General features: G+C 47.9%; 2 protein-coding genes across 3 annotated transcripts in view; one reads left to right on the top strand and one right to left on the bottom strand.

The window, feature by feature from the left end:
* Nucleotides 1–6,925, top strand: part of LOC119973603 — a 28,768-nt gene extending 21,843 nt beyond the window's left edge. Inside the window, exon 2 of the mRNA XM_038811985.1 lies at nucleotides 6,254–6,925. Coding sequence (XP_038667913.1) covers nucleotides 6,254–6,709 — 456 coding nt within the window. The 3' untranslated portion in view covers nucleotides 6,710–6,925. The remainder of the gene's footprint in view (nucleotides 1–6,253) is intronic.
* sema3ab (sema domain, immunoglobulin domain (Ig), short basic domain, secreted, (semaphorin) 3Ab) overlaps nucleotides 1–25,247 on the bottom strand; it is a 285,635-nt gene that overhangs the window by 56,608 nt on the left and 203,780 nt on the right. The window contains exons 8-14 of one of the 2 annotated variants that reach the window (XM_038811984.1): nucleotides 22,341–22,455; nucleotides 22,166–22,235; nucleotides 20,568–20,712; nucleotides 12,137–12,356; nucleotides 7,419–7,510; nucleotides 6,139–6,180; nucleotides 2,115–2,266 (exon numbers count right to left, since the gene is read on the bottom strand). In XM_038811984.1, coding sequence (XP_038667912.1) covers nucleotides 2,115–2,266; nucleotides 6,139–6,180; nucleotides 7,419–7,510; nucleotides 12,137–12,356; nucleotides 20,568–20,712; nucleotides 22,166–22,235; nucleotides 22,341–22,455 — 836 coding nt within the window. Of the gene's footprint in view, nucleotides 1–2,114; nucleotides 2,273–6,138; nucleotides 6,181–7,418; nucleotides 7,511–12,136; nucleotides 12,357–20,567; nucleotides 20,713–22,165; nucleotides 22,236–22,340; nucleotides 22,456–25,247 lie in introns of both variants that reach the window. The other variant, XM_038811983.1, reaches the window with a different exon arrangement.

Genomic DNA, 25,247 nt, shown 5'->3' with positions numbered 1-25,247 from the left:
CATTAAATTCCTTTGAGCCGAGCATATATGAGGATATTTACTATTTTCCTGTTGACTAAATTGTTTAGTTTCAGTTCCTGCACAAAGATATCAGGCAGGATTCTCCGTAGTCCCATGCCGATATCGGGTGGAGAATGGACGCTGGAACCGGGTCAGTTGCCGGTTTGCGATGCACAGCCTCCTGCAAACCGGCGTCATTGGGATGTGCGCCGGGCGCAGTTGCAAGGCTGTTTGCACGTCATTGACCGGCTCACCCGCGATGCTCCGCTCCCGATGGGTCGAGTTCCCAACGGTGTGGCCACATGTGGTCTCAGCGGTCGGGAACCCAGCGTGCCGGCTGCCGACGGTGTCCAGTGCTGCCACACTTGTCCGGGATCCATGCCGCTGGCCGGGGGCTCTGTTGGGGCTGGGAGGACTGGTGGGGGGTGGCCAGGGGGTGGGCTGTGGGGTCGTGGTAGGCAGGTTAGGGTTCGAGCACTGCCAGTGCCATGTTTTCCAGTGTGACCAGTGGTCCGTCAGCCGTGCGCACGCGTGGGCTGGGACCCGGCTAATCTCCGGCTGTTTTCCATGATCCGTGGGTGGTTCCCGCGGCACCGGTGCTGGCCCCTCACCAGTCCCGGAATCGGTGATGGGGTTCACGCTGATCTCCCTGCCGGGAACCACCCATGGATTCTCCATTGGCGCCGGCACTTAGCCGCTGGAACGGAGAATTCCGCTCATTAATTTTGGAGTCCAAATCGATAAAATCTATAATTAGAATTGGTGCTTTTATTACTAAATTATTCACAATAGGGAATTTAAGATGTCTACTCAAGCTCGAATGGAGATACAAAGGTCACAGGCAGGATTCTCCGATCCTGAGGCTAAGTGTTGATGCCATCGTCCACAAGGCCCCAGGATCACCAATTCTGGCCCCTACCGAGGGCCAACAGGGCACTGGAGCGGTTTACGCTGTTCCAGCTGCTGATCCGGCCGTGGAATGGGTGCCGGGGGATGTGCGCATGCTCAGTGGGTCCAGCGCGAACACGCGCTTGCGCAGTCCCACCGCCGCGATTTCCACGCATGCGCGGTGTCTCCCTTGTCCGCGCCGGCCCCGATCCAACATGGCGCAGGAGTACAGGGGCCAGCGCGGAAGAAAGGAGGCCGGGAGACAGAGATGCCGGCCTGCCGATCGGTGGGTCCCGATCGCGGGCCAGGCCACATCAGAGACCCCGCCCCAGGGTTGGATCACCCCCCCCCCCCCCCCCCCGCCCCCGCCCCCGCTCCCCCCCCTTCCCCACAGGCCGCCACCCGACCCTTCACAGTGAGGTCCCACCGGCTCAGAGCAGGTTAGAATGGCGCCTGCGGGACTTGGGTTTTTTTTTCATGGCCGCTCGGCCTCTCCGGGCCGGAGAATCGTCGCCGACCACGCCGGCCCCAATGGCGCCGATTCTCCAGAGAAGACGCTCTACGGCGAATCATGTCCCGGCGTCGGGGCGGCGTGGCGCGATTCACGCTGCCCCCGGCGATTTTCCGGCCCGGCTCAGGGTGGGAGAATCCCACCCATATATCCTAATTTCTTATTTCAAACCAGGAGTGACCTGGGCTCGAGTGTGACTGTTCAGCAAGAAAGTCAGATTGAAAAATATCAGCAGCAAATCAGCCCCAAATATCGCTGCACACATTCACAAAAAATATAAACCTGAATCTGTGTAAACTTTACAAAAAGACTGCTCGAGTCCCAGACTCTAAATGAGCTGACAATCAGGCTGGGATACGCACAAAGCTAATGGGCAGCAGACACATGGGATCATTAATGTGAGAAATCCCCAGCTCGGAAAGGGATATTTTAACATATAAGGGACAATTGGTTTAATGAATTAAATCTGTCACAGAGGGTCTAAGAGTAGGATTGTGACATATTGCCAAACATAATTACCAAGTGCTCCCTAGTGATGTGCTTCTGCTGTCAGCTTTGCCCATCTGCCTGGTATTTCCTCATTCAATGCTCACATGAATATTTACCACTGCTATTGACGATCTCCTACTGAGGGTTTATGCTACACACCGACTGAACAGCAACACCTTCATTAAGAGGAAAGGTGCCAATACCAGCAATCCCAAATCACTCCTACCTTTTGGCAGTGGGGAAATATCTGGAACACGAGAAGCCATCCCAAGCACAGTAGGGGTCCCTGGCAAGGCAGCATTCCGCACAGGCTTTTCCATAAACATCACAGCGATGCAAGGGAAGCTGAGACACGCCAGCAGCCGAGCCAATATACAGCTGTTGCTGAGAACAAAACAAGAAATATTGACCTGGGATAATTGCAGTGGATAGAAAGAGATAATTCATCAGGGCTCAGCAGAAAATGTCTTTGTTATTTTACTACACTTGTGCTTATTTTTAGGTCCAACAGCAAAGATGCATCAGTCAATCCAGTTTCACCATTCGAATTGTGAAAATATCCTGTATTATTTTTCCATGTGTTGCCCCAATTTAAGGGAGATGGTCCACACGGAATCAGAGCTTCAAGTTATAAAATCTGTTAGAAAACATATCTTCAATTTCACCATTCTATTTGCCTCCTTATTTGCTCATTCACCTCCTTTAAACAGTGAGAATCAGTAAGAAAATAAAGAACAACAGCTTGGAGGAGTTGGAATAATTTCAGACTATTCAGCCAATATCCATGGGTTTGCTCAATGAATCTTTGCAGTATCCAGTGCCTTCAGCCATTCCTTCATGTCCTGTGGAGTAAATTGAACTGGCTGAAGGCTGACAACTGTGATGCTGGGGACGTCTGGAGGAGGCCGAGATGGACCATCCGCTCGGCATTACTAGCTGAAGGTTGTTGTGAATGTATCAGTTTTATCTCTTGCACTGATGTGCTGGGCTCCTCGTCGTTGAGACTGGGGATATTTGTGGCACATTCTCCTCCTGTGAGTTGTTTAATTGTCCACCAACATTCACGGCTGGATGGGGCAAGACTGCAGAGCTTTGATCAAAGTTATTGTTTGTGGAATTTCTTAGCTCTATCGATTGTTAGGAAAATAAAGGGAGTTTTAAGGGATTTTTATTTCTATTGGTAAACATTAGCAATAAGGTATAGTTTTAAGCAGGGTTAATTTAATGTTTCTGTGACTGGAAGGAGAAAACCTAGAGTTAGTTATGTGCGGAACAAAAGTGTCTGTGTGCGGGGGATGGTTAAATTCCAACTGTGTTTCTACTGAGCTTAAAAAGGGCTACAGTGTGAAGGATGAATAAATTAGCAGTGGTTGCTTAGCAACTGCGGCCTTGTAAGGTAGAGAAGCTTTTAAGTTTTAGTTTAGCTAGAGAGTTAAGTCTTTTTCTCAGCAGAAAGCATTTAACCTCTTTTGATGTGGTGAGGACCTGTCAACCATAGCTAGATGTTTTAAACATTGTGGTTAGCATCACAGCAGTGTACTTCAGCTGTTTTCAAGGAGGAAGGGAAATGAAAATAAACAATCCAGACACTATCTGGAAGTTATTACCCTGTCAATTGCAGCCGACTAAAAGCTATTTATTTTTTAAAGTGAATAGAAGTCTCACAGATCAAATGATTCAAGAGGGTTTTATGCCTTGTGATGTGTTTTGAATTTTTATGAAGTATCAGCTGCTGCTTTCAACATTTCTGTCTGAGGCAGCAGGTGTAAGGGACAGGTAAGTGAAAAAGCAGTGATTTTTCACAGTTTCTGCCTGGGCTGCTCTTTAGCTTCAGGGCAGGGGTGACTGAAGGGGGTTCCTGATATAGGGGTGTCTGATGCGGGATCTCTGATGGGGTGTCTTTGCAATGGGGGGGGGCAGGGAATGGGGTTGTAAGGATTTGTATTGTGGGTGAGGGGGCCCTCTGATCAATTTTGGGGGGAGCAATATTAAAAATTTACCCCCTTGATCCATCGCAGGATCCACAATATCAGGGCCACGCTTGAAAATACTTGCACCAATCCACATCGACGTGCAGTGATTAGCATTGTTGCTTCACAGTGCTAGTGTCCCAGGTTCGATTCCCAGCTTGGGTCACTGTCTGTGCGGAGTCTGCACCTTCTCCCTGTGTCTGCGTGGGTTTCCTCCAAGTGCTCCGGTTTCCTCCCACAAGCCCCAAAAGACGTGCTGTTGGGTGAATTGGACATTCTGAATTCTCCCTCCGTGTACCCAAACAGGTGCCGGAATGTGGCAACTAAGGGACTTTCACAGTAACTTCATTGCAGTGTTAATGTCAGCCTATTTGTGACAATAAAGATTATTACTATTATCCTATTATTATTACTACTAGCCTATTATTATGTGGAGAATCAGGGTTCCAGCCGGTAAGGAGATGGAAATGGACTGAAATTACTAATTTTCATCTTCCCATTGGCGTGGGGTTTGTGGCTCGCTGCCCCCACTGGCTGGGTCCAAAGCATTGGAATGGGATTGGTGCTGATCCCAGTTATTGCCTGACACCCGATTCTCCGTCGGATTGGGAACCCTGCTACCTGCAGTGAGCAGCGGAGAATCCACCACGATGTTTTTTTAATCAATTTCCTTTTTTTAATACCCTGAATGTCAGAACACAATGGTCGCTGGATCTCAAATGTCCTCTTAATTCTACCTCACTAACTGTTAACTCCTTATTCATTTGAACTAAATCTGATATCTGCCCCTTGTGAGTTGTAGATAGATAGGGATAGAGAAATACGGCACAGAACAGGCCCTTTGGCCCACGATGTTGTGCCAAACTTTTGTCCTAGATTAATCATAGAATTTTGGACACTAAGGGCAATTTATCATGGCCAATCCACCTAACCTGCACATCTTTGGACTGTGGGAGGAAACCGGAGCACCCGGAGGAAACCCATGCACACACAGGAAGGATGTGCAGACTCCACACAGACAGGGACCCAAGCCGGGAATTGAACCTGGGACCCTGGAGCTGTGAAGCAATTGTGCTATCCACAATGCTACCGTGCTGCCCTTAAGAAGAAATTAACCAACACTCCATTATTCTACCCTAATCCATGTATCTATCCAATAGCCGCTTGAAGGTCCCTAACGTTCCCAACTCAACTACTTCCACAGGCAGTGCATTCCATGCCCCCACTACTCTCTGGGTAAAGAACCTACCTCTGACATCCCCCCTATATTTTGCACCATTTACCGTAAATTTATGTCTCCTTGTAATGGTTTGTTCCACCCGGGGAAAAAGTCTCTGTCTACTCTATCTATTCCCCTGATCATCTTATAAACCTCTATCAAGTCGCCCCTCATCCTTCTTTAATGTGTTGCTTTAGAAATGAGTTCCTCATAATTTCAATAAATATGCATGCACAGACTGTGTCTCCAGACAAAAACATTTAAATTCTTCAGGATTACTCAAAAGTCCTCAACTTTTCTCTCCCAGAAAACTGCTCCTGACCTGACTTTAGATATTTGTGGCCATTTCTAATAATAAGGTTTCTCCTTGGCTGTTTTTAATTCTATCCAACCAGCATCACATCCAGTTTCTGACTCTTTTTCTCAGTCGTCTTGCTGAAGATATTTAAAGGCAGACTTTATGGAAAAAAATCACGCCATGTACCGATACCTTCACTTATTTCAAATCTACAGATCACAGACAATCTGTGTCCTCAGAAGTCTCAGCTCAGTGGACAGGATATTTATCTGGGTGTCTGCTTGAATTAATTTTGGATAAGAAACTGTGTTAATATTATAGAAGATCAAATCTATCTGCAAAATGGAGATCGGAGTATAAACGTTAATGGGATTTAGTAAATCCTGTCCCTTTGAGAGACTGACCCTCAAACCAGAGTAACGGATTTGGAACTCTAAAATTGGTTAGTACCTCCGGTATTTTACTACATTAAAGGCACTATATAAATGCAGTTTGTTGTTTCTATTTGTGACATGGCTCTGGCGATGGTAATGTCGGCTCTACCCAGAGCAGTTCTGTGCTCAATGAATCACTGGCCTCTTTCTTCAATATCTGAAGCTTCAATGTTGCATTTTCTGCCAATAAAGATCAATTCCATTTTTTCCATTACCCCATAACAAACTAAATAACGTCAACAAGATTCCTTCTCAGGAATCAGAAGTATTTTTCATTAGCTTTCTCAACATCCAATGTATTTGCAATGCAACATTGAACTAAATCTCACCTGTTTGGTGGAAATTGTCATTGTTGTGATAGGTGTCAGCTCCTGGAAGATAAAAGTGAAAATGTCATTTGTTTGTGCTTTCGTTTCTCATCAAAGGTTTAAATATTGCACACAGGTCTGGAATTTCATCCCTGAGGTGGGTAATCGGAGTCAGGAACGTTTCTGGCTCAGCCAGTGTTCCTTGGGAGAAAATAACTGCAAAAGAGGGATCTTCATCGCCAGAGGAAAGGTACAGGCTACAGACAGGCCAGCCGGCACAGGAAAGATGCTGGAGGCAGCTACAGGGCTGCCGGGTGCTAAGGCTACTGTTGGGACTTCCTCCAGCACCTTCCAAATCCTCGATCCCCACCACCTCAACAGACAAGGGCAGAAGATTACATGGGAACACCTGCAAGTTCCTCTCCAAGTCACTCACCATCCTGACTTGGAAATGCATCACCGTTCCTTCACACTGTCGCTGGGTCAAAATCCCAGAACTCCCTCCCTAACAGCACAGTGGATGTACCTCCACCACATGGACTGCAGCGGTCCAAGAAGGCAGCTCACTATCACCTTCTCAAGGGGCAATTAGGTATGGGCAACAAAAACTGGTCTATCCAGCAGGGTCTACATCACATGAATAAAAAAAAAAGTAAAATAAAAGCAGGAAGACCCTCAAAGGCTTAATCGTTACACCCCTCGTAGTCTGAATGCCACATCCATGCTACCTCATGCCCTGCTTGTCAGACTATGTCCACATCCCTCCCTTGTCCCCTTGTGATCCCAGTGCCAAGTTATGTTCTTCCACAATTAGGATATTTAAGCAAAGACCTTTAATGTCTACAGACATTGCCTAGATTTTTGTTACTACTTTCTTTTAAAAATAAATCTTTAAATTATCTATTTACCCCAAATTAAATTGTCTTGTTCCATGAAATCCTTGCATTTATGTAATAAATGTGTTCAGTGATATCCGACTCTGGGAATATGCAGCGTCATGGATACATTTTATTTGGATATTCACACATCTGTTGTCGGGAGCAGGTGATCTTTGATCGGACTCATTCGTTCTTAAGCATGCACCAATTCATCAGAAATCTCCGAGAGATCAGAGAAGTCAAGTTGTGAATAAAAATCTGAGATTATCAGGTTCTGCGTTTGTAAAAATGCCAATCATTCTGCCACAGTTGGTGCGACCTTTGGCAGCAGCACATTGAAGTCAGAGATGTGATGACAGATGGATTGCTGGAGCCGGTCACAAGGACAAAGCTTTAGGTTAATGAAAGAATGAGAACTCTCACCCGCAACACTGCCAACTCCTCCAGTAGGACCTCTTCAAGGTCATGCCAAGTCTCTCGGGGAATAGACACCACCTTCAGAACTGTCCCCACATCTTAAAGGAATAACAATAAAAAGCAGGTTAATTTATTACTTTGTTCGCTTTTTACATTAAGTGTTATCTTATAGCTCTGTATTCCATCGAGATTTATCAAGGGTGTTCATTACAATAGGCCAAATGCTTTTATTAGATCAGCAAAATCAGCAATTTTCTTCAAATACATGCTTCATAAATTTATTTCCAGAAACTCTTTGCTCACCGTTGTTCTGCTGTCACTGTAACAATGAAATTACTCCACAGTATATTCTTTATTACAAAAATTATACTGCAGCATAAATAGATGTATATACATATATATACATATATATATATACATATCGTAAGATACAGGAGCAGAATTAGGCCATTCAATCATGGCTGATATTTTCTCATCCCCATTCTCCTGCCTTCTTCCCATAACCCCTGATCCCCTTATTAATCAAGAACCTATCTATCTCTGTTTTAAAGACTCAGTGATTTGTCCTCCACAGCCTTCTGCGGCAAAGAGTTCCACAGATTCACCACCCTCTAATGGGGCTGGTTTAGCACACTGGGCAAAATCACTGGCTTTTAAAGCAGACCAAGGCAGGCCAGCAGCACGGTTCAATTCCCGTACCAGCCTCCCCGAACAGGTGCCGGAATGTGGCGACTAGGGGCTTTTCACAGTAACTTCATTGAAGCCTACTCGTGACAATAAGCGATTTTCATTTCATTTCTGGCTGAAGAAATTCCTCCTCATCTCTGTTTAAAGGATCGCCCCTTTAGTCTGAGATGGTGTACCCTGGTTCAAGTTTTATCCACAAGTGGAAACATCCTCTCCATGTCCACTCTATCCAGGCCTCGCAGTATCCTGTAAGTTTCAATAAGATCCCCTCTCATCCTTCTAAACTCCAATGAGTACAGACCCAGAGTCCTCAACCGTTCCTTATACGACAAGCTCTTCATTCCAGGGATCATTTTTGTGAAACTCCCCTGGACTCTTTCCAAGGCCAGCAGATCCTTCCTTAGATACGGGGCCCAAAACTGCTCACAACACTCCAAATGGGGTTAACATTAACTATTGAATTTACCATTTGAACATCCCAATAAACTTGATCTCATACCATTGAGGGAAGTATTAAGAAAATACTGGATAGAAATGCGTTGTGGCAATAGAGTCAGTTATCAGCTTGGGTTCTGTGTTTAAGTTCTGGTGTAAGATTTGAACTCACAACCTTCCACATCATTAATAAGGATGGACTAAACTGAATGATGTGGTGGGAGGGGGAAAGAGAAGATTGAAAGCTGGGTGAATCACAGTCACTCTTGTTAAACAATCAGGCTGCAAAATTAGACACTCCCCCCCCCACCCCTCTCCTCCTCCTAAAACAGAGAGGGGGGAGGGGTTATGGGAAGGGGGGGTGGAGGGGGTTGTGGGAGGGGGGGGTGGGGGCGTGTTTACAATGTGCGATTGCTTCCGCTGCAGGCACCATGTTAAAATGTCACTCACAGCAGAGAAACTGGACACTGCAGAGTTCACACCAGCAGCCAGTGTTCCAAGAGAATTTGTACTCTTTTATTTCCACTCTCGCTCAATAAAGATGGCGTAGAATTCCACTAGCATTCCTCACCAGCATTCCTCGCCAGCAATCCTCGCCAGCATTCCTTAAAATTAGCATTATCTACACATGAGCCAAGAATGGGTGTCAGCAGACAATGATGTTAAAGGGATATCACAGTTAAGCCAGATTCTATCCCTACCTCACAGACTCAAGGGGCTGAATGGCCTATACCTGTTCCCACTTTGTGGGCGGGATTCTCCGTTCCTGCGGCTAAGTGCCGGCTCCTTTCCCTGACGCTAAAATTGTAATGGGCGATCGGGAGGGGAATTGGGGCCGCCTCCGGTTTGACAGCGGTTTGAGATTCTCCCCCCTTTCCGAAATGGCGTCATGGTGACGCCCGCAGAACGCAGTCGCAATGTCATTGGCTCCTCATCGGCTGGCCCACCTGCGATGCTTCGCCCCTGATAGGCCGAGTTCCTGACGGCGCGGGACACACAAATCATAACCCCGGCGTGGCGGCTGAGGACTGTGCCCAGCGCTGCCACATGCGGCAGGGATCCGTGCTACTGACCGGGGGGGCTTCTGCGGGGGCTGGGGGACTGGTGGGGCATGGCCAGGGTGTGGTCTGTGGGGTCACAGATGGCGCTAATGTTGTACCGTGCGAATGCTGCAGGTTGTCAGGCATGCGTGTGTGCATGCGCGGCCCGGGTCCTGGTGTTTTCGCCGCAGGAGGCGAGAGTTTCAGCCGGCGCTGGTGCAGACACCTCACCGGTACCAGAATCGGTGAGGGGTTCGCGCTGATTTTTTTCACGTAAACCTCCCGTGGATTCTCCGTTCGAGCCGACACTTAGCAGCAGGAATGAAGAATGCCGCCCTATATGTTTGCAAGTTCACAGCAAGAATTAAAGGAAAATGGCCAAGAGCAGGAAATCCAGCAAAACCTTCTCTGCTCCAACAAGGGCGGCCCGATAGCAAAGCTCCCTTAACTTCCAATCTGGGTGGGATCAACTAGCTCACCACAAATTGAGAATCAAACCTGGGGCCCTGCTAGTTCACATTACTCCATATATCCCAGCGCTGATCCCACAAAGCCACACGGGGTTAAAATGATCCCTCTGTGAAAGGGTGCTGAAATAGCTGAACCATGATTTCAGTCTGTCCCTGAAACTTGAAAGGCCTCTGAAAATCCTCCATGTAACAGTGATTTTAGGATCAAGGACACAGTCTGCAGGGAAATGCTCTTGGCATTTGCTCTTTTTGAACTAAAACTAAAAAGCGAGTTTGACCAAGGTAGGAATAAATCTTTAAAATATCACTGAGGTGGTATTTAACCCAAATGTCCTTCCCCCTGTGAAAATATTCCATTGCTGAAAGAGGAAAATGCCTTTCCAGATTAATTATTTCTGACACCATTAAAAATTTAGTTTGTTCAGCAAAGAGCCATTTTATAGGGAAAGAGCCTCACAGCAGAAATATTAAACTTGCCTTGATTTGAAAACCATATGATTCAATAGTGACATGAAGAACCCGTTTGCCACCAGTGTATTAATTATTTTAGCAGAAACTCCGATGCTTGCTTTAAACATCTGCAAATTAGACTTGAAAATAAGATTTTGAATGCTGTGCTATCAAGGAAATAGTGATGGATCCTTGAGTCAAAGTGCAGAAGAACTAATCAGACTTCTGGCAATGAGTCATCTCCTGATACCAAAGCTGAATAGGTTTAAAGATTTGACATTGACAAGCTGTGTTCAGCACGGCACACAATTTCAAACACAATGCCGAAGGTCACCTTTTCCATTGATCTCAACTCTCGTCTGGCTGGAAGGTTGCATTCCTGTATCTGATTGTTTTAGCACACAATCACATCACCTGCAACATCAGGCTCACTGGATTGACCCTGATCATTTTTGTAAAGTTGTACAGATTGTTGTGACACAATTAACTTTTCAATGACTCTGTGTGCAGAAACTGAACTTGGATTTTATTGCCTCGCCACCTTATTACTACATAAAGAATAATAATTATTGTCATTAAGTTAAATCTGACCATTCAGATTTTGACACATCATAAACTGTGAGAAGAACGTTTGAACAGATAACGATCATCTGAGCATCAATATTTGATTCCAGTGTTCAAACTACACCTGGCTGAGTTATTTTATTTCAATACATCTCCTGTGACCTCAGTGGTAGTTTATTCAGTGTGAAGCACAGGGTCGAGCAATCAGTGATCAATGTAATTCACAGATACTAACATTCCCTACTCGAAGCTTGCAGCAGTGGCAATACCTGCATGGTTCAGGCACTCTACCAGTTAGTCTTATTGTGGATGTCCCCCGACATTCCAGAACGATTGATAATCCCATGCCATAGATTCCCTTTCATGCTCTGCATGGATTAAGTGCTTCCCAGGGACTAATTACCAGAAAGTTGACCAAATGATGTTTCAAAGTTTCTCGTTGAATCAAAGCATGCCTGTTACAAATGCATATCGCGGTGAATCTACAAACATGTTGAAAAGGAGAAACAAGATTATTGATGGGCCCTGACATTGGGGAGATGGTGGTGCAGTGGGAATGTCACTGAGCTAATAAACCAGGGGTCAGATTCACGCTCCGGGGATATGGGTTCAAAGTCCACTATGGTAGTTGGAGGAATTTGCATTCAATTAAAATCTAGAAAGAAAAGCTCATACTAGGACTGGTCACCATGACGATGATGACTATCATGGAACCCAGCTGCTTCAATGCTCTTTCAGGAAGGAAATCTGCCATCCTTACCCGGTCTGGTCTACATGTGACTCCAGACCCACAGCAATGTGGTTGACTGTCCTCTGAAATGGTCGAGCAAAGCACTCAGTTCAAGGGTAATTAGAGATGGGCACCAAATGCTGACTTTACAGTGATACCCACATCCCACGAATGATCAACAGAACACATCAAAACGTTATGCCTAGCAGAAAAAGTCTACAAACTGCTGAAAAGTTATTTTGCTTAGCCAAAATCAAGCACAAATTCATGCTTATTAGTGAAAACCAAAATTCAGGATATAAATGGAAGTTTGCAAAGTGCTGAGGGGATTGTTTTAAACGTTATTACCTGTTCCAATGAACATGACATCGTACTGGCCATCTTCAGCCTCCACTCGATCCACAACTATCTGGGTGAACTGGTAATCTACATCTGTCTTTATGACGATTGGCCGATTGTTGATGGGTAACGCTGGATTGTACATGGCTGGGTGACTTCTGGCAAATGTGATTACATCATCAGGAAAGTCCTTTGTTGATTCAAATCCTCCAAACGTTTTGCTCGGACACTTTAATAGAACAAATCAATTGGGGGGGGGGGGAAATTACGTAAAGTGAAAATCGATGCTGTAGAAAAGTATTCACAGTTAACACATTAGTCGGAGAAAAATCTTAAATTAAAAACTACCACAATCAACAAAACAAGCAAAAATAAAGCAAAAATATCATGGATGCTGGAGATGTGATAATGAAAACTGAAAGTTCTGGAAAAACTCAGCAGCTCGAGGAGACTCTGTGCAGAAAGAAACGGAGTTAACACTTGGAGTCCAAAACCAAAGAGTTACGTTGGAGTCAAAGTGTTGTCTCTGCTTCTCTCTCCACAGATGCTGCTGAGATTTCCCAGCATTTCCTGTTTAGAAAAGAAACCCAAACTCCTTTAAGACAATTCTTCTTCTTCTATAATTTGAGTATATTAACCCCCTGTGGTGATTGTCCCTTTAAGGGCCGCGCAGCAGGAAAGGGTCACCTGGTTCTAGTCCTTGCATTTTTGGAATTTTAAACGTTTACATGGCAAGCGCTAACTGAAAACGTCACGGTGATCTGGGAGCTGAGTGAACGCCCTTAACCAATCATCTGATGATCGACATGAGTAAATAAATGTGGGGTAATTTAATGTCAAACCAGATACAGAACAACAAAGAAAGAGATGGAAAGGAGGATTGGATTGAGAGAGAGATAAAGGAGATAGAAAGATAAAGTTCTAAAAATGTTAAACCTCCAGCAACCGTTAACTCAAGAAATTATGGGCTGGATTCTCCGGCCCCCTAGCCACGTGAACATTTATCACATTGTTGGCAGAGGGCTGAGACATAAATGGACAAGATTTCACTTTCTGTGGCGAGTTTTGTTTGCATTTACTGTAGAAATTCAGCAACTTTACATCATTCAATGCATTTCAATGGTAAGCCAAACATGCAAATTTAATGGCGAAACAGTGCGACTGGGACAGCAACTTTACTGTGTTTAACTGACATCTGCGTCATCCCTCAAGTTGTTGCAGCATTTACAGAGTCATTAACATTGGCCCATGGAATATGACATGGCCATTGACTTGTAACAATGATATTGCAGACACTGGTCAGGATTGCTGAAGTCAGCTGGAAATAAAGTATAGCTTCTAACGTTACCTTGGCACCTTGACTCAGGCTGGCTGAAAATATTTAATAGCCGTATCAACACTCCCCAAAGCTCTAAATGAGTTTCCAGCAGAGAGGGGCGCGATTCTCCGCTCCCCACGCCGGCTGGGAGAATCGCGGGAGGGCCGGGCGACTCACGACACGCTGCCCTGGCGCCCCCCACGATTCCCCCACCTCCCGCTCGGAAGAATCGCCGCTCACCGTTTTTCACGGCGACCGCCGATTCTCCGACCCAGATGGGCCGAGCGGCCTGCCGTTCCCGACCGGTTCACGACGGCGTCAACCACACCTGGTCGCTGCCGTCGTGAACATGGCGCCAAATGCTGGTTTGAAGCTTGTGGGGGGCGGAGAGGGGAGTGAGAACCACGGCCGTGCTCAGGAGGGGACTGGCCCGTGATCGGTGCCCATCGATCGTCGGGCCGGCATCTCAAAGGGACGCACTCTTTCCCCTCCGCCGCCCCGCAAGATCAAGCCACCATGTCTTGCGGGGCAACGGAGGGGAAGAGGGCCACCGCGTATGCGCGGGTTTGAGCCGTCAGTAGTCGTGACGTCAGCCGCGCATGCGCGGGTTGGATCCGGCCAACCGGCACATGTGCGGCTGATGTCACTTAGGCGCCGCCGTCGCGTCATTCTCGGCGCGCCGCCTTGACGCAAGCGTCAAGGCCCGGTGGCCGAGAGTAACGGAGCGCCGCTCCTAGCCCCCCGTGGGGGGGGGGGGGGGGGGGAGTGAATAAGGTGAGAGGAGCGGCCTCCGAGGCCGTCGTGAAACTCAGCCGAGTTCACGACGGCCTTCCCGATTTTTCGCGGTAGCGGAGAATTCTGCCCAGGTTTAATCGTCTTGTGAATATACCCGATTGCTGAAGATTTTAAATTCACACGATTGAACAAAAAACCTGTCTTACAGATTGGTAACCTTTACAGAATAGCTGGCAAGATAATACATTTTGTTAACATTGATGGGGTGAAATCACACTATGGAAAATGTATAATGAACACATTAACATATCCGTCTGAAATTCTTTTGTCCCGATTTTAGCAATGGTGGTAACCCATTTATTTTAAACGGGTTAAACAAGTTCACCAAAGAAACAGGGAACAAACATAATGGCCGGATTTCACCCGTCGTTGGGATTCATTATTCCGAGCGGCAGTGAGGCCTGCCCATGGGTTTCCCGGCAGCGTGGGGTGATTTCCATGGAAAATCCCATTGACAAGCGCCGGGAAGACAGAATCCCACCAGCAGCGAAGGGCGCGTGTCCGAGCAACATGGCGATGGGGGACCGGAGAATCTCGCAGTGTGTCTCCCCCAGATGCAGTTACGGATATCCTAATCCCCATCGGGATTTTAGTCTGCACCAAAAACCTGGGGTACAATCTAACCAAAAACAATCAGAGTCTGGGACAGCAGATCCATGGGCAGGATTGGGGAACCCCGCTATCCATCGGCACTTTGCTGCTATTCCTGGCTGTGGTGGGAAACGCCCCCCCCCCATGGCCGCACTCAGCACCGCTCTCTGCACGAGGGAGCACCTGAGTGCAGCAAGAGATCGGGACAACATTTTTAAATCACATACTGATCTCTCGACCCCCGACGAGACCCCTGGACCCCCTCCCAATGTCCCAACTTACTTGTTGGAGGTCCCCAAGCACCCCCCCCCTCCCCACCCATACCCCACCTCATATTAGCAGGGAACCCCTGAGCCTGATCCATGGCATTGGCAAAAAGCCAGGCTGGCAGCCTGATCAGAGGCTGACCACCTGGGGGCCTGCGATCACCAGGGAGTACCCCCCCCCACCCCCCTGGGAGTACCCCCCACTCCCTGCCGCCCCCCACCCCCCTGGGAGTACCCCCCCACTCCCTGCCGCCCCCCCCACTCCCTGCCGCCCCCCCCACTCCCTGCCGCCCCCCCCCCTGCCGCCCCCCCTGCCGCCCTCCCCCCCTGCCGCCCCCCACTCCCTGCCGCCCCCCCACTCCTTGCCACCCCCCCCCCACTCCCTGCCGCCCCCCCACTCCCTGCCGCCCCCCCCTGCCGCTCCCCCCCTGCCGCCCCCCCCCTGCCGCCCCCCCCTGCCGCCCCCCCCACTCCCTGCCGCGCCCCCCCCCCCCCACGTGCCGGTAAACCCGGTCCCAGTTTGTGGGGAGCAGTGCTGAATGACGGTCGGCTGCAATCTCCCCAGCGAGGCCGATAGATGCCGGGTAGCCGTTCAATACGGCTTCAGCCCGGCCAAGTGAGTTTTGAAACTCACTGAACCGTACGAGACTGGGCCCCGCCCATCGCAACATCTTGTGAGATCTGGTTGGATCTCGTGAGCTGTAACGGCCATCGGGATTTCTGGGAGGCCTCTCCCCAGGTCTACCAGCCGTGACCCATCCTGATTCCAGCGGCAGGCTTCCAGCACATCGTGCCCCATATGTTTCTCTCTGATATTTGCCTTTCCCTGGAGATTCTGTCACTTGATTGGCTGGGCCAATAGTGAGAGGGACGAATGGATGGGGCAAGTCTGATGGTCTAGAATTTAGAAATGCTTTTAAAAATGTACATTTTGGTCATGTGGTGAATCACAGTAGCGTAATTCACACTGTATTACACATGTTGTACTGTGTCTCTGGAAGCTCGGCACACGAGCAGTTGCGCTGCTCTGCCACTAGGGGGAGATGCACTGGGAGTGTACGGGAGTTTGTACTGGGCTCCACCCTTGGCTCCACCCATGGCTCCTCCCCCCTAACCAGAAGTATAAAGGTTGATGCTGAGAGCCCGCCTGCCAGTTAATCTGGAGTTCATCGTGTCACAGGCAGGCTCTGTTGTAAGACGACTAAAACCACTGTTCACTTCTAACCACGTGTCGTGTGAATTGATGGTCTCATCAGGTCATAAAAGATTAATATTATAATGATTAAGATATGCATTGGTAGCAGTACTTATGTGATTTGATAGATTGGCCAGAATCTTTTGCCCCCGCAGGAGGCAAGGTAGGTGGTGGACAGGTCTGAAGATTTGTGAGGCTGGCACCGGAAATGATACCAGACACCTGTCCACCTTCCCTGGAAGGATGTTCAGGGTGAGAAGGCCCATGGTGGACCTTCCCGCACCCACCTCCACTGGCCAATTAACAACCACTTCAGCTATCGTCCAGCTGAGGGTTACTGGGGATGTTTTCAGCAAACCAACTGTTGTAGGGTTAGAGCTGCGGAGACTGAGTCACGGAAATGTAAACCTACGGGACTGTCGACTCTGCCACCCACTGCCCGAGGATCAGCAGCGAGGAACAGAAACAGCTGGTCTGCCTGAGCGATGAGAGTTTGTCTGCTTTAAACAGTGAAAATAAATGGCAGGGATGACAGGCTGGAGGATGGGAACACAGACCAGGGAGCTGTAAACCCTGCATGGGGGGGGCGGGGGGGGGGGGGGGGGGTAGTACGGGGGGCCCCCTGAGGGCCCGCTTATCGGTGAGTTGGGGCTTGGGAGGGGGTGCTCAGAGGTTGTGTCTTCGGGTTGCGAGATCGGGCCGCCATTAAAATGGTGGGTTGGATGCTCCGAGCCTCCGCGCTGAAACCACGATAGGCGCGGGGGCGGAGAATGGGCGTTGATGCCGGAATCCGGCGTCAGGCCGCTCCCGTGATTCGCCGGTCCACGGGAATCGCCATGAATTGCGCGCATGCAGTCTACATGGCGTGGGTAAAGGGCCATTGACAGAGGCCTCCGCGGCGATTCTCCGACGGCGTGGTTCTGACCATGTTTTGCCTGTCGGGAACAGCCAGTGGCGGCTGCGGAGTCAGACTGCGGCCGCCCTGGTGAGGGGCAGTGGGATCCTTCTCCGGGGGAGCCTCACGGACTGTCAGGCTAGCGATCGGGGGCCACCGCAATCGCAGGGGACGGCCTATATTTTCGGGGCCGGCCCGCGGTGTGAGACGGCCATGTTGCGTGGGGCAGCCGCTGTAGGCTGCCGCCGTTTGCATGCGCGGACTCCTGACCGGAAGTGCTGAGCGTTATATCGGCAGTCGGAGCTGTGCGGAGAACTCTGGCGACCTGCTAGCCCCTTGCAGGCAGGAGAATCACTCTGGAATTTCTTCACAAGTGAAACGCCCGCGTTTTGATGCTGGAGTGGGGACACAGCCCCATTATTGAGAAGTCCCGGCGAGAGAATCTCCTCAGTACAGACATCGGGACGAAGTGTGTCCGCAGCCCGCGTTCCCCACTGAGGATCTATCCCAATGGCAGAATGATAGTGTGTGTTTCTCAGTGCTCCTGGTGCCAGGAAACAACCGGATAATCGCGCTCACAACAGCTCTCTGTTCCCATTCGGGTAGATCACGCCCACCAATTCTGCGATCTATGTCCTCTCCACCAGTAGCATTGGAGACCTTTCCCGAGGCCAAGACAACAAGCCCTGCAGCCACTGGGCACAGCACAAAGACACCCAATGCCATCCACCCCAATGCCATCCACCCCAATGCCATCCACTCCAATGCCATCCACCCCAATGCCATCCACCCCAATGCCATCCACCCCAATGCCATCCACCCCAATGCCATCCACCCCAATGCCATCCACCCCAATGCCATCCACCCCAATGCCATCCACCCCAATGCCATCCACCCCAATGCCATCCACCCCAATGCCATCCTCCCCAATGCCATCCACCCCAATGCCATCCAACCGAATGCCACCCATGCCAAGGGCAAAAACCCCTGGGCATCCTGAGCACAGCCAAATGTAACACTCACACACTCAGGCCTGAGCAGGTCAAATTCCAAATTCAAGGATAAGTACAGACCCAGGCCGGGATTCTCCGCTATCCAGGGGAGCGGGCCGTATCGGTGCCGAGGAGTGGCATGAACCACTCCGGCGTCGGGCTGCCCGGAAGGTGCGGAATCCTCCTGCAGAGCCAGGTCCCGCTGGTAAGAACCTTGTGTAATTTACACCAGCGGGTCTGGCCGAAAACGGATGGCGATTCGGCCCATCGCGTAGCGGAGGATCGCCAGGGGGGCCACTGCCAACCCCGACCAGCGCAATGCGATTCCCGTCCCCGCCGAAAAACTGGTGCCGGAGAATCCAGCAGCTGCCGTTGGGGTGGCGGGCGGGCGGGATTCACGCCCCCCCCCCCCCCGGCCATTCTCCGGCCCGGCCCGGGGGGGGAGGGAGTTGGAGAATCCCGCCCCTAGTCTCCATATGGACTGTGTTTTTAAAACAACATGGTGGGAGCGTGTGGGGGGGGGGGGGGGGGGGGGGGGGTCTGGTAGGAAGTGACATGATGGAGTGTGCATCAGCTGTTGCAGCCCAAGTCAGTGTTCTGCATATTGTAAGTAGTTTATGTTGTGTTGTGAAAGTTTGTGCTGTCTACATTATAAATGGTTTATAACCCGTCACTTCTATCCTACATTGTTACCCTGCAGCATCAGTTGTTCCAACTTAAATGGGGAAGATGTAGGGAAGATGTGGGGAAAATGAGGCAGCACGGTAGCATTGTGGATAGCACAATTGCTTCACAGCTCCAGGGTCCCAGGTTCGATTCCGGGTTGGGTCACTGTCTGTGTGGTGTCTGCACATCCTCCCCGTGACTGCGTGGGTTTCCTCCGGGTGCTCCGGTTTCCTCCCACAGTCCAAAGATGTGCAGGTTAGGTGGATTGGCCATGAGAAATTGCCCTTAATGTCCAAAAATTGCCCTTAGTGTTGGGTGGAGTTACTGGGTTATGGGGATAGCGTGGAGGTGTTGACCTCGGGTCGGGTGCTCTTTCCAAGAGCCGGTGCAGACTCGATGGGCCGAATGGCCTCCTTCTGCACTGTAAATTCTATGATATCTATGATATGTAGACCGGGTGGTCAGGGATACATCATGGTGATGTGGACACAGGAAGTGACATATCAGTGCGGGAGTTCTTTCCCAGCACGGGCAGGCACACAGCTGTAAGAGCTGCTAAGATTATTGAATAAACCCGTCTGCTTGTTCAGCCTTTGCTGTCCCTCGATATAACCCAGTGAAGGCAACAAGAGAGACGGCAATCTGACTGCAGACACGGAGAAGTTGAGTACAAGAGACCATGTGGGGATTGTACACTCCAGCAGGTGCAATGGACAATAAGAGAAGCAACAGTCATGAAATAGACAAGATCGACATTACGTAAAAGAAAGGACTAGACAGAGAGAACTAATAGAAACAAGGAAAAGTAGTGAAGAGTGTTAGAAGAATATTACCAGAAAAGCACGAGGGGGAAATTAAGAAATTGTAAAATAGGTGGATTTTCCATTTTCCCTCATCACCGGAATCTCTGTGGGAGCGGAATGTCCAGTGAACAGCCGGTAAATCCCACCCCCATTGAGATGTATCTTTGGAAAAAATGGACATTTTAAAATCCTCACAAGTAGGCTTCCGCGAAGTTACTGTGAAAAGCCCCCAGTGAAATGAAAATGAAATGAAATGAAAATCGCTTATTGTCACAAGTAGGCTTCAAATGAAGTTATTGTGAAAAATGGCCTCCTGTGTCATAACAATTCTGTGGGAATGCTGGGTCCTCCTAACTGTAACCTGTTCCAATTGCCTACGGAGCTTGCAATGTGCCTGCCCGTGCTGGGAAAGAACTCCCGCACTGATATGTCACTTCCTGTGTCAACATCATCATGATGTATCCCTGACCACCCGGTCTACATCTTCCCCATTTAAGTTGAGACAACTGGTGGTGCAGGGTAACAATGTAGGACAGAAGTTGCGGGTTATAAACTATTTATGTTGTAGACAGCTTGATTCAAATTTCAAAAGGTGAACAGGCAAGTTTGGACAGGACATAGTGCTTGCATCACAGGAATTGGAGAACAAACGGAATATATGGGTGCGGTACCATCCTCCGTTGCCACATCCCAGCGTCTGTTCGGGGAGGCAGTTCCTGGAATTGAACACGCGCTGCTGGCATTGTTCTGCATTGCAAGCCAGCTATTTAGCCCACTGTGCTAAAACCAGCCCCTACATACACCTGACTGAGATCGGACCTGAGAGGATGGTTTTGTTGCAGATTAGTCCATTCTACTCCATTGCTACTCAGTCATTCATATACAGATTTATATTTGCACCAATGTTAGAAACACTTACTGTTCCTGGGCGAGGATATGGAACCCTTCCTTGGAATGGTACCCACTGATAGGTCGGACCTTCCCGATGTGCATATGGACCCAAGAACACTCTCCTTATATCAGACATACTGTACATACACACAGCCGAGCCCTTAAAGATGTTGCTATAAGGAGAAAGAGCCATGAAAATAATTAGTCTGTGCTTGCAACTGGGGTTAATGTAATGATATTTGTGTTACTGAGGAATGCAGAATAAATTTGCAATCAGAAAATGCTCTTTTCCCTCCAGAATGCCTTCATCATGACCTCAGGAAGGAAACGCGCTACATATAGTCACCTTGACCAAAGGGACTGCACAGGAAACCATACCAGGAAATTTACTCCCAAATTGCATGGATTGAGAAAGTCCTGATTTAAGCAATCTGTTGTGACAGACAGATTAACTCTTGCCCGACTGTGACATTCCTCGCTCTTCTGTGGACTGCTTGGTCACAACTCTAATCATGAGGACCACCAGCGATTGGTTGAGGCAAAAATGGCAAAGCTGGTCAGTAATAACCTTCTTCTTCTGAGGATGATGAATATAAAATAATTCCATTCCAATCCTGCTGTCACTTTCTTCAAGGTACTTCAACAAACCCATCTGTCCAAGCTTACCCCCCAAGCTACCTTATTTGTTAATTAATTGTATGTTCATCATCACCCTCAAAGTAACAGCAATAAGTCTACAATATATTTACACAATATTTTTATATTTGTACTAAATTCTGGAAGCTTTTTTCAATAAACGAATGCCCATTGGCAACACTCCTGCTAAACACATTTTTGGGGATATGTCTGTCCATCCCTGAAATGCTGTCATTTCCCAACAATTGAAAGAGAGGAGCAATAGATAGATAATTCTATCATATACTGACACAATCATAGAGTGCCTGCAGACTGGGGCAACAAGGCTCCTTCAACAGCAACTTCCAAACCCACGGCTATTACCATCTAGAAGGACAAAAGCAGCAGATATCTGGGAACCCCACCACCTGGAGGTTCCCCTCCAAGTCATTCACCATCCTGACTTGGAAATATATCGCCGTTCGTTCACTGTCACTGGGGCAACATCCTGGAACTCTCTCCCTCCCAATTCCCCAACAGCACTGTGGATGTACCTACACCATATGGACTGCACGGTTCCAGAGGCAACTCACCACCACCTTCTCAAGGGCAATTAGGGATGGGCAATAAATGCCGGTGCCCACATCCTATCAAATAATACATTTTAAAAATGCAGTTACATTGACCCATTAGGGAGAAAAGAAACCCCACAGGATGAAGTTTGAGTTCTTATGTTGCAGACAGCTACTTCACTGCTTGGGTGAAGAATAATTCATCGACCGTTTGGACAAACAGCAGATTCTGTAGCTCTAAATGTCTTTGGAGTTTCTGCTGTTGTATCATCAGAACATGGTCTTGCGGCAGAGTCCATGTTTACACAAACATAGGTTTCCATTCCACTTATGACAGAGTTATGGTAGCACAGTGACATCATCCAAGAGCTACCAAGGTAAATAAAGGTACCTTTATTCACTTTACTTTATTAATACCGCAATGCCCTCAATTCCTCACCTGGAAGTGGTAAAGATGCCATAGATAAAAGGGCTCTTGGGATCTTTCGATTTCATTATGTAAATATCCTCTGAAAAACAATACTTTGCATTTTAGTCAGCCGGAAATAAAAGATAGAGAATTTGCTGAAGGAAGATTAGTAATTGTTTGTCATTGCATCGGTTTTCCTACTTACGTAATTCATCAAAGTGAGTGTCGATTCCATTTGGTCCTGGTACTGAACAGACTAAACGAGCTTTGAGAAAAGTTACCCATTTATTAACCAGACTTCTATGGCCGCCAAAGTCATTCTGGTGACAAAAACAAGATAAGTTAATTGGAACATTAAATCACAATAACATATAGAGCGTTTTGTTAATGGGGCTAGGAGGTTCAATAGAAATACTTCCAATGTGAAGTACTGCCTGTTTATCAATAGAGCTGGATGTTTCAGGCACCGCTGATGTGAGTGAGACAGGGGTGTATTGATGTGGTATAATGCCACACTCGCCTAGTTCCATCCTTTGCAGCTGGCTGTTGCCAGAGACTGGAGACTTCATCACCGTTTACAACTGAACGGAATTTCTGTTGGGCTTCTTCACCAGAACCTTGGCATACATTAACATTAAATCCCAGTGTGTGTCCTGTCTGGGTTTCAGAATTTTGCGGCCCATATTTTTGAATGATTGGAATATTTATATTTTCTGATAGATATTTTAAAATTATCTAAATTACAGCTAAAGTAAAATGCCTTAATTTCCATTTTTGTGAAGTATCTAGGTGTGAGAAATCATATTTGAATATTTTAGAAATCCACTTATATCTGAAGCAAATTCAGTGATGAATAGGAGGGGTACATTCCAGTACAGTGATGAATAGGAGGGGGTACGCCCCAGTACAGTGATAAATAGGAGGGGTACGCCCCAGTACAGTGATGAATAGGAGGGGTACATCCCAGTACAGTGATGAATAGGAGGGGTACATTCCAGTACAGTGATGAATAGGAGGGGTACGCCCCAGTACAGTGATGAATAGGAGGGGGTACGCCCCAGTACAGTGATGAATAGGAGGGGTACGCCCCAGTACAGTGATGAATAGGAGGGGGTATGCCCCGGTACAGTGATGAATAGGAGGGGGTACGCCCCAGTACAGTGATGAATAGGAGGGGTACGCCCCAGTACAGTGATGAATAGGAGGGGTACATCCCAGTACAGTGATGAATAGGAGGGGTACATTCCAGTACAGTGATGAATAGGAGGGGGTATGCCCCAGTACAGTGATGAATAGGAGGGGTACGCCCCAGTACAGTGATGAATAGGAGGGGTACGCCCCAGTACAGTGATGAATAGGAGGGGTACGCCCCAGTACAGTGATGAATAGGAGGGGTACGCCCCAGTACAGTGATGAATAGGAGGGGTACGCCCCAGTACAGTGATGAATAGGAGGGGGTACATCCCAGTACAGTGATGAATAGGAGGGGTGCATCCCAGTGAATCATAGAATCATAGAATTTTATAGTGCAGAAGGAGGCCATTTGGCCCATCGAGTCCGCACCGGCTCTTGGAAAGAGCACCCTACCCAAGGTCAACACTTCCACCCTATCCCCATAACCCAGTAACCCCACCCAACACTAAGGGCAATTTTGGACACTAAGGGCAATTTAGCATGGCCAATCCACCTAACCTGCACATCTTTGGACTGTGGGAGGAACCTGGAGCACCCGGAGGAAATCCACGCAGGCACGGGGAGAACATGCAGACTCCGCACAGACAGTGACCCAAGCCGGGAATCAAACCTGGGACCCTGGAGCTGTGAAGTAATTGTGCTAACCACAATGCTACCGTGCTGCCCAGTACTGTGATAAATAGGAGGGGTACGCCCCAGTACAGTGATGAATAGGAGGGGTACATCCCAATCAGCCGCATTGTCCCAGTTAGGTATTTGAGCTTTGACCTAGCTGGTTACTGATGAAAAGTTCTGCAACGACTAGCTTAGGCTAATTATCGAGCATGAACGCTGTGAATTGATCTTGCAATGTAAACAGGGCAAACGCAAAACATTAACAGCCCTTTCAAATCATGGATCTAAGTCTTGGTATCTAGAAAAATCAATGCAGTCACTTTAAGGTAGATTGTAGCACATTCATATCTTCAGTCATTGTAGTAACTTTGAGGATTAACTCATGTACGGGAAAAAAGATTACACTGAAATTACCGACTACAAGTTACACTCATGTTTTTACTTTTAAAGTTAGGTGGACATAAACGAGTTTCTCTTATCCTATAACAGGTGATATATATTTGATTTGAAAAATGTCAAATGGATTGTCAAATGCCATTAATTCAACTAACAAGTCAGCAGCACCAACAACACAATAACCTATTTTGGTTAACAGTGCCCCACTCTCCGTGGATAGAATCATGTACCATCGAAAGATAAAACATCACCAATGACAAATGTACTAATGTACTGCAGTTAGACTGCCAAAACCATCATATCGTTTATTCATTTTATCAGCTGAGGTTCCCATCCAGAACAATAAAATAGTAAAAACACGGCATTTGCTCCAATGCTGCCACTATTGTTCTGAACTGACTTCCCAATAAAAGTAGGATAAACCCGAACAAGCCCTTCATATCATGAAATTACTTCTCTCGGTCCCAATGCGTCAGATGCCAGGAATAGGCCGAAATAGGAATGCAAGCCATTGAAAGTTGAATTGTGCTGCAGTTTAGGACGTACACCCTTTATCACTGCAGTTTCAATTCATTTAAACATAGAAACATAGAGAATAGGTGCAAGAGTAGTTCATTCCCTTGTGTGGGACCTTGTTAGAAGCCTTTTGAAAGGCCAGATACACAACATCAAATAGTTCACCCTTGTCCACTCTGCTGGTCACATTCTCAAAAAATTCCAGAAGATTTGTCAAGCATGATTTCCCTTTAGTGAATCCACACTGACTTGGACCGATCCTGTCCCCACTTTCCAAATGCTCAGTTATTTCATTCTTAATAATTGACTCCATCATTTTCCCCACCACCGATGTCAGACGAACCGGTCTATAATTCACCGTTTTCTCTCTCTGTCCTTTTTTAAAAAGTGG

The sequence above is a fragment of the Scyliorhinus canicula genome, chromosome 11, assembly GCF_902713615.1.
Source record: "Scyliorhinus canicula chromosome 11, sScyCan1.1, whole genome shotgun sequence".
NCBI classification, from domain to species: Eukaryota; Metazoa; Chordata; class Chondrichthyes; order Carcharhiniformes; family Scyliorhinidae; genus Scyliorhinus; species Scyliorhinus canicula.
This window is presented reverse-complemented; position numbering and strand designations above follow the sequence as displayed.